Below are 9,729 nucleotides of genomic sequence, written 5' to 3'. Positions count from 1 at the left end.
TTTTTTTAGAAAAAGGAATATGTATTAATATTCCAGCCTCCGTATCGATTGATACATATAGCTATCCAATGTTACACCCATGAGAGATTCACAACGAAACAAGAAAAAACTGACAAGTTCACCAAACTAAATTCACATTGTCTCAGATGAGATACAAAAAACATTGTCTTCACATAACTGGTTCACACGGCGAGCATGAAACTTGGTGTTACTGGAGCTCTAGAGTGGTCCTGCTAAGGGACGCATGTTTGTGTAGTAGTTTGCCTCCGTGATAGTCCTCCAGCTCCATGCATCTTCGCACCGTTGGTCGGAATCCTGAAGGAATATGATCGGGTAGGTGAATATGAGGGTGACTTATCACCTATTGGTCAGAGAGCATACATCCTTTTTTCACAGAGGGAATGTAAAAAAAAAAAACAGATAAATATAGACTTACATGTGCAGTTCTTAAAGGCAAGTTAGCAAATGGATGTCTCTGGGATGCGATCAATGATATCGCAATATGGATGTCCAACCGCACAACAGTTCTCTGTGAAAGATTGGTTGCAATTGCTGAGTGTAAATTTCTTGATGGATGGAGGTAATCTTGGTAGTGACTCAATTTTCCAGCAGTCAGTGACAATCAAGTTCTCGAGCGATGTCAGGCACTCAATATTCTCAGGCAAAGACTTCCAATTGCAAGTTGAAATAATAAGTGTGTGCAGATACCTGAAAGATTCACTAAGTCTAGGGGGTTCATCTGATGGTCCGAAGCAAGTTTTGAACACCAGATTTTGCAGATTCGTGAGGGGACTCTGTTCTCCAGTCAACCAACCTGGGTATGCCGATCTTCTGTAGTTACAGATTTTTAGTGAAGTGATATAGGGTGGTGGAAGAAGGGCCTCAAAGACCTCCTCTTGAGGGTCTGCTGAGTTATTCAACTCCTGGTCATTCTGATTTTCCATCATCAAACTGGAGTATTGATCGGGAGCATCCCATCGCAGCTCCAAAGCTTTGATACGTGTCTTGTTCACTAGCTTGGCCTGACGAGCTGCCTCGCTTTTAATATTTTGAAGTCCTTGGATGAGCAAGGAGTCACCAAGGTAGTCCAGGTGCTCCAACTGTTGTATCTCATAACCCCTTATCTTCCCCACTGTGAAATTAGTTAGAGTTCGGAGCGAGGTCAACCTACCGATGTCAGGAAAGTGGAACCCCCAGCCCGTAATGTACCGCAAATTCTCAAGGTAGCCCAGTCCCTCGTTGTTGGCACAAGCCAACTGACGTATCTCCGAGGCAGAAAGAATCTGCAGATTGTAGAGCTTGGTGAATGTCGGTGGCAGAATCATCTTGAGAACATGGGACCCAAAGAAACTAAGATAGCGAAGATGTTTCAGTTCACCAATACAAGCTGGGATCGTTCCCGACAATGGGGGGCTCACTCGAACCACCCGCAGCTTCTTTAGATTCCTCAACATGTGCTCAAAGTCTATGTCAGTCATGCTCTCAGTTGAATAAGATATAAACAGAGTGCGCAAGGTCTTCAACTTTAAAATCTGCTCCACAAACACTGTCCTGTCGTAGGACTCCATAAAGATATGCCGAGTATCTTGAGGAATATGAGGTGCCACGCCTTTCTCAAATCTAGCAATGTCACTTCCAGCAACACTTTCCGCTAGGTCGTGCAATAGATCATGTATTGTAAAGAACTCTGCTCTACCAATCTTTGTTTTTAGTTGAATAAATGAGGTTGAAAGTAAATCATAAAAGTAGCGAAGACCGACACCTTCCACATCCTCTGTTTCATCGGTAGTCTTCACAAACCCTTCAGCTATCCACAGGTGAACAAGCTCATCACGCTTCAACACACGTCTTCTGGGGAAAATACTACAATAGGCAAAACATTTCTTGACATTCTCCTCAAGTTGTTGGTAGCTCCACCATAGAGCCCTCATAGAATCATTCAGCAAGTCACTGTTCAGGGAGCTTCTCCAAAAATCAATATGCGGTCTAATCCTTAGCTGTCCTCCCACTAAACTTGCTGCAAGAGGCAATCTTCCTAACTTCCCAGCAATTTCTCTCCCAACCGACTGAAATGCCTGGTCACGATTTGTTGCATCGAGTGCATGATGCATGAACATTTTGAAGAAATCCTCCTCATCCAAATCAGAAATCAGAACAGGTGGATTCTGTGCGCCAAGACTTGTTGCTGCATCTGCATTTCGAGTGGTCACCAGAACTTTGCTTCCCATCCTCCCAGCCTTCAATGGAGAAAGTAATTGACCCAGTTGCTGTTTTTGAATGGGATCTTTGTCGTACCAGACATCATCTAGTACCAAGAAGAATCTTCTGCCCCTAATTTCTTCCTCCAGTTCCCTTTGCAACATGTCAAGATTAATGAGTTGTTCCCTTTTCCTACCTGATGTTATCTCTAACATCTCAGTGGAAATAGTGTGCACATCAAAAATATTGGAAACATGAATCCACATGACATGATCGAAATAATCATCCTCCCTTTCTTTCTGAAAAACACATTGTGCGAGGGTCGTTTTTCCTGACCCTGGAATGCCACAGATACCAATTACAGAAAAACATTTAGTCCTACTTGAGCTTGGTTCACCATCAGCAGGTGTGTCACGAAGCATTCGTATTATCATTTCAATATCCCTATCACAGCCAAATACATCACTTGGGGGCACTGAAGTAATCTGGGTCCTCCTGGTGGACGATCTCACGATATTATTTGATATATTGTTGATATTCTCACAAGTAGCAGGCAGATTGAGCAACAAAAGAAATTTGAGTCCTTCATTGATTAGTTTTTCTATCTTATTCACGATGGCCTTCAGCTTCGCTTTTGATTCAATTGGAACATTGAAATTCTTGAATATTCAAACATCATGCAAAAGTAAAGTATAAGTAAATTTGTTGTGAAGAAAATATATAGTATTAGTGCAAACTGATAACAAAGTTCAGTCATTCAAATCCTGTTGGTTTAAACACCAAATCACAATAAAAAAAACTTTGAAAGAATATAACCCATTGAGGAATTCAGGGGGGAAAAGAATATGAGCCAAATAATTTTTTTTTTGGTAGATTCAATATTTTGTTCGTGCAACACAGTTGATTATTTTTTATTCCAGGTTAAAAAAACAAAAAAAAATTGAAATTTACTTGAAAACTGGACTTCTTTTCTTTGATTACAAGGACAAGAATTGTGTGAACTAAAAGCACAAATATAGTATCTTGAAAGAGAAGATAGGAACTCACCTTTCTCTTGCATCCAAAACAGGACAGAGCAGACTTATGATTGGTTGATGCAGTAGACTTGTCATCAATTTTAGAAAGGATACGAGTTTCGAGCTGTTGGTAATCTATAGCGTCAAGGATGTCCTCAGCTTCGTAAAACGCAGACTTAAGGCCCTTCACCCATAGCTCTAGTTCGCCCCTCTGAGGCAGAGTCTCAGCTGCTTCAAGCATCAGCTTCAGCTGTAGGACTTTACTCTCCAGTTTCTTGAGCTTACGTGCTGGACTAGGACCAAGGTAGGAGAAGCATTTGTTGAGGAGTTTGGAGATAATTGGAGAGACAAGCCAACCAGCAGTTGAGATGCCCCACCCTACCGCGGCGATGGTCACCGGATCTGGCATTGGAAGCTCTCAGACTAGCTGGAAGTGGATGTGGAACAAGAATGCGCAGCTGCAGCAACTCTTGGAAGCTTTAAGCAAGGGAATGCTGCATTTAACTTGTCAAGAACACAAGACATAGATTCCTTGCAAAGTAAGGATTGAGTAGTCTGCACCTAATGATGCAAATGGAGAATATATTAATATTAATACAAGTGGTACAAATGATGGAGAGTAAAATATAGCAGGTGCCAGCAAAGAAAGCATCTAAACCAGCATGAGTCCAATAGTGTCACTGCCGGCTAATGGAGTAATGCCAGATGATATATAGATAGGCGTGCATCTTGTTACCTTTCTCTTGAAACAAGCCATCACCACCACTCTTTTATTTAATGACGCCATCTTATGGGTGCCAGAAAAGTCTCATTTATCTACATCTAACCCCTCACCTTGGGCCGCTGCGCCTTGTTCACCTGCAAACTCTTCAAGACAGAGCATGAGCCAAGCTGGCTAGTTGGCAGGGCAAATCTGATACCATTGGAAGGGTGGCAGGAATTCATAAGTTCAGTTCTCAGTGCCTAGCCGAATTACCTCCTGACCTGATTACCCTGAAAGATCCGAAGCAATTCATAAAACACATTGATAAAACCAGACATAAGTTCCTATAGACTAGAAATCAGGATCTCCAAGGTGGAAAATGCAATGTAAGCTGGATGAGGGCAAGCTGGTCATTCAACCGAGGTGGACTTGACAAGCAGCGTGATTATGGGTCAAAGCCTTATCCTAATGAATCAAAATATGCCTTACAAAAATGTTTTGAATCAACTCTCTTCCTCTTTGTCCTCTCATTGTGCAGAAACCAAGATAGCAACCTCATGGTCTATCTCAACCAAGATGCCCCATCCAACCGTGGTGACGGTCATTGGATCCACCATTGGAACTTCCACACTTGGGAGGCTCTCAGATGTGGGGAGAGTGGAACAAAGATGGGAAGTTGCACGGGAGCTCCTACAAAACCAACTCTAAGGCTCATGTAACCAATTGCAGGGCGCAGGTGATGTTGGCTATGAAGTTGTCAAGATAAAAGGGGGGGAGGGGGGGAGCTTCCTTGCTATTGCATAAACAAGCATGTGATCTGCATCTGTCAGAAATGGAGCGTACATTAGTATACGGATATTTACGGTTGTAAGAACCGAAATCAGTCAATAATTGGGACCAACTAACCTTTGGTGGTCACATGCAAACACATACTCTTATTCTATACTCAGCTCATAAACTAGTGGAGTCCTGGCATGTGGCTGGCATCAATCATAGTATAATGGCATATTGCCATGTCAAAAACAAAATGGATTTGAAAACTAAGAAATGGTTACTCTGTCACTTGATGAAAAGGAATCGCGAACTGCAATTCTTATAATGGAGGTTTGCACTCACAAGTCATGCTGATCCTTTTTTTTTTTTTTTGAACGAACTGGCAGGAGAGCTGCCTGTTATATTAAAAAGGAGAAAAGCCAAAGAAGGCTAAAGGTACAACAGGTGTATAGAAACGCCGTCTATTTACAGCGGAAGCAAAGCGAGACATTTTACGCTCAGCACTTAAGCTCTGCTCACTAAATTAGCCAGATGCTTTGCTCCAGCAAGACTCCAAGTCGAAATTTCATCTTTAATCTTTGCTATGACCATGAAAGAAGGTGCCTCCAAGCGATCGAAAATCCGTGCATTACGTTCTTTCCAAATCTCCCAGCATATGAGGATGATTAGAGATTTAATCCCCTTTCGCGAAACTCCCGTTGTCCTCGCTAGTGCTGTCCACCATGTGTGAAGTGACTCTGCCGCCTTCCAGTCTGGAAGTAGTGGTGGCGCCGCTATCCAGCTAGCAAGATCAGTCCAAATATGTCTCGTAAATCTGCACTCAAAGAATAGGTGGTTTCCGGTCTCACGTGCTCTTCGGCACAGCGAGCACACCGGGTTGTGGGGCCAGCCTCTCGAGTGCAGTCTATCAGCCGTCCAAAGTCTATTTTGAATAGCTAGCCAACTGAAAAACTTGCATTTCGGAGGCGCCCAGGCTCTCCAGATGAGTTCAGTGAAGTTTGGACTACTAGCACCCAAGAACTGTGCATGGTAGGCTGAGCTTGCTGAATATTGCTTGGATCAGTTAGCTTCCAAGCAATTTCATACTGTACACCTGACCTTAGATGTATTTGCTGCGTCTCTTTCCAAACCTGCACGAACTCGGCAAAATGATGAGCTGAGAAGGTTGGGTGCTGGAGATCAATGTCTCGGATCCAGGTGTTAGCATGTAAAGCTTCATATAGTGTTCTGTTTTTTCTCTTTGAAATTTCAAACAATGATGGTGCCACATCCCTTGGCCTGCAGCCTTGCATCCATGCGCTGTCCCAAAACTGTGTTTTCCTCCCATCCCCAATTATAATAGTTGTTGCTGCAGCAAAAAGAAGTCGATCCGTGTCATTTCAAGGGATCTCTTCTCCTATCCAAGGCTTATTATCCGGCTTCCAAGCTCGCCACAACCATCGTAAGCGGAGTGCTCGCACAAATTTTTTCAGGTGTAGAAACCTAAGCCTCCATTCTTCTTTGATCTTGCCGTCCTTATCCAGTTGACTTTGCACTTTCCACCAGTTAACCTTTCTGTGCCAGCCCAGAGAAATTGCCTTCGTTTGTTGTCAATCTCTTCCAACGTAGCTTTCGGAGGCTTTAGTGCTGACAAGAAATAAATAACTTGAGGTGTTAGAACCGACTGGACCAAAGTGAGTCTCCCAGCAGGACTCAGATTTCTCCCGTTCCAACCATTGAGCTTTGCCACTGTTTTGTCTACAAGTGGTTGAAAGTCACTCCTTAAACGAGCAGTGGTTAGAGGTAGGCCCAAATATTTGATTGGAAAATGAGATTGCTTGGCTAGCAGATGTCCTAAAATGGTGGCCATATTTAAACCGGCGCAGTCGATTGGCACAACCGTGGACTTATGAAAATTTGTCTTCAGTCCAGTTGCTTCCCCAAAAAAGGTGAGTAGCTCGGCCAGGGCAGACACCTCATTTTGCCTCGGCGCTAGGAACAATGCCGCATCGTCCGCGTACATCGAGATTCGAATGCCTGGTGTTCGGCCTCTGATTTTACTGAGGATACCCCTTTCTGTCGCTAAGGAAAGAAGTTTTTGCAATGGGTCGATGGTAATGACAAACAATAATGGCGATAGCGGATCGCCTTGTCGCAACCCTCGTCCATGGCGGATCGGCTGGTTTGGGACACCATTCAGCAGCACCCTTGAACAGGATGTTGACAGGAGAAGCGGAATAGAATATATTAGTGGACAGAGGCTTGCAAGGGCTTTCGTCTTATCTTCAGATGCATCACAGTGGCAAAGTCCAGTGTTTGGCATCCCCTAATGGTACAAACGGAGAGCATATAGGAGTATTTTGGTGGTTGCTAGTAAAGTTATAGCCAAATCTAGCTGGCATAACTGGTCAGAGCAGTTGAAGCGGCAGAAATGGAACTCTCTGTGGATAAGGGGCAGTGCACTGCTGGGGGGTTGACCTCAGCTTGGTGAAGGGATGGTGGTGCAGCAAGCTGCTCATGCAGCACCCTGCATGCTCACGAACACATCAACAGACCATGGATGCTGCAGAGAGCACCAGCAGGCTAGCCATGGAACACATACTATAATCAGTGCACTCTAACAAATTTGAAGCTCCCATATGTGGAGTCGCTTAGGCATGCATCAGTGAAAGAAAGCAAGTAAACTCTATGTTCACTTCACATGGAAGGTTGGAATATTAGTACGTATTGCCTTTTCTAAAAAAAATGTTCACTTCACACGTAAAGTCAGAGTTCGGTTTGAACCAAAGTAACCAGAGTCCAAGCCCGTTGTCATGGGTAGTCAATGAGAAACAATGAAGTAGAAGTACTTGTGAATCTATGCACAAGATATATATGAAACTAAGGAAAAATGTCCCAAATTTATCATTTGGCATATTACGCCAAACCTAGTCCCTAAGCCACGACTCAAAGGCATATACCAATAGTAATAGTACAATTCAACGGTCCATCCTGGAGGTATAAATGGAGAGAGTATACTAATCCTAGCGGAGAGTATCTATCTTTAGTAAGAGTAGTATAGCCTCTAGTGGTAGTTAATAGCAAGCATTTGTAACAGCAGCACCCTAAAGTCCCTAACCCTATATGGTCGTACCCTGTAGACATTGAGTTCTGTTCTCATCATAAGTCCAAGCGCCTTGCCTCGGGTCGTCAATCCAGCAATACGGTAGTACCGTATATACTATCAAGTGCTAAATGGAAGCCCATACTTATCCATCTCGGCATCTATGCAGAAAGACTACTATGGAAACATGAGCAGAATCCACAAACATTTAGTCCTTGTAACCATGCTTGATGCTTCCTACTACTTGACACATCACGCTAATTCTAATCCTTCCTAGTCAGAAGCAGATGACAACACTTGCAGTATTGCAAAGAGATCCGCCCCTAATTTTCTTGAGAACTCTATTACATCCTCTGATCGGGCCCTAGGGGGCGCGCGTGTGCGGATTCAGATGGGGGCAGTGGGAGGAGGCGTAATCACCTTGGAGGGTTCCGCCGAGGAGCTGCGCCGTAGGCTGAGCAAATATCCGGCGAGGACGGCCGCGCTGCCGGCGGAGCTCGCCGCCGCCGCCGTGGGTCAACATCGCGGGTCGTTGGAGGGGGGACAGAGTAAAGCAGCGCCATCCGTCCACGACAGTCACCAACGCCAAGGACGCTGAAAAAGATTAAAAAAAATGTGACGGAGACCGTACCAGCAGGCGCGCTGCACGCACGAACAGGGGCAAAATAATTCGTTCCAAAAAAAAAAGGGGCAAAATAATTGCGACGCGAGCCGATCACCACAAACGCATAGCACATTCATTGTTAAGCTCTCGTTGCGCAGTTTTCTTTTTTACTATACTGCCCCCACGTCGCTAATCAGAGAGCAACCAGAGAGGCTCTCGCCGGTAGCGGTGGAGACGCGCCGGCCGCCGCGCGCTTCGAGCGTGTCACGTGCATCCTCCGATAGTCCGATCCTGCGCGCGTACGTGTTCGATCGATCAGTGGTCTCGTCTCGCAAATATTTGTTGGAGGGCCGCGAGGGGCACGGCGGTCCTTGCACGTTCGCGTCCGTCGCCTCCCGAGCTCGAGCGCTGGAGACACCTTGCTGGCTCCGAACGGGAAAAGAAAGCTGATTGTACGACTCTCAACTCACCGTAGATTCAACTCCCAGCCTCTCACTCTTTCCGGTATCTTCTTTCTCTCTCTTTTTTTCATTTTCTCCTTCCTCTCCCTTGACTCCGTGCAGCACCCCTCCTTTCTATTTCCCCCTTTTCATTTTCTCCTTCCTCTCCTTTGACTCCGCGCAGCACCCTTTGTCTCCGCTGGGCAGCGTCGCTGCCTCCCTCCCCCTCCGCCGCCGCACCTCCGCCTCCCTCCGGCGGCCTCGGATCCGCGACGGTAGTGGCTCCGGCTCCGGATCCGTGGCGGCAGCGGCGTGCCCGGGCGGGGCTGCGGCGGCGGAGCGGAGGGAGCGGCGGGGAGGCGGCCGCCGCGCGCAGGTAAGTGTTTTTTTGCAAAAAAAATTTCACATTTTTTTCTAATTTTTTTATTTTAGATGAAATTTTTTATCCGAGTCTTTTTCTTTTCGTTTGGATGCAAAAAAATTTTATCAAAGCTTTTTTTGTTTTGATTGTAAAAATTTTCTCCTCAATTTTTTGTTCCTTGAAATTTTTTCTTCCAAATTTTCCTCGTCAAATTTTTCCGCTTCCTCAATTTTTCCGAGCCACTACTTGCGTGTGTGTAATTACACTATTTTTTTTATTATGGAGCTATTCTCTTTCTTTTATTTTATCCAAAATTGTTGTAGACCCAACGAATTAGTAGTTCCCAACCACGTCAAAATGGCCGTTCCTTCTTTTTAAAGGAGTTTCAAACCGAGCCAGTATCATCATTAGAAAGTCCGGACATTTTTGTTTTCAGAAAAATTTTATCACAAAACGATAAAAAAGTTACTAAAAGAGAAAAAAACGGTGGGAAAATCGATCGTACGGACTAAAAGTTACGGTCGCCCGCAAACTAGCGAGCCCCCGCCCC

At 44.8% G+C, this 9,729-nt stretch overlaps 1 protein-coding gene across 6 annotated transcripts; it reads right to left on the bottom strand.

Annotated features, from left to right (window-relative positions):
• On the bottom strand, positions 1-8,547 carry LOC120670280 (disease resistance protein RGA2-like). Of its 6 annotated transcripts, XM_039950370.1 has the most exons (6): positions 8,195-8,472; positions 4,192-4,208; positions 3,952-4,073; positions 3,247-3,776; positions 437-2,858; positions 1-315 (listed from the first exon to the last, which is right to left on the bottom strand). In XM_039950370.1, the coding sequence occupies exons 4-5, from the start codon at positions 3,622-3,624 to the stop codon at positions 459-461; spliced, it is 2,778 nt and encodes a 925-aa protein (XP_039806304.1). In that variant the 5' UTR covers positions 3,625-3,776; positions 3,952-4,073; positions 4,192-4,208; positions 8,195-8,472; the 3' UTR covers positions 1-315; positions 437-458. The 6 variants fall into 6 exon arrangements, with proteins under 6 accessions (XP_039806304.1, XP_039806300.1, XP_039806303.1 ...); XM_039950366.1 differs by having other exon boundaries at positions 3,952-4,208; XM_039950369.1 differs by having other exon boundaries at positions 3,247-3,770; positions 3,952-4,208.
• Positions 8,548-9,729: the final 1,182 nt, after the last annotated feature.

This window comes from Panicum virgatum, chromosome 4N (assembly GCF_016808335.1).
Source record: "Panicum virgatum strain AP13 chromosome 4N, P.virgatum_v5, whole genome shotgun sequence".
Classification (NCBI taxonomy): domain Eukaryota; kingdom Viridiplantae; phylum Streptophyta; class Magnoliopsida; order Poales; family Poaceae; genus Panicum; species Panicum virgatum.
The sequence above is the reverse complement of the archived record's forward strand: the minus strand, read 5'-3'. Positions and strand labels throughout refer to the sequence as shown.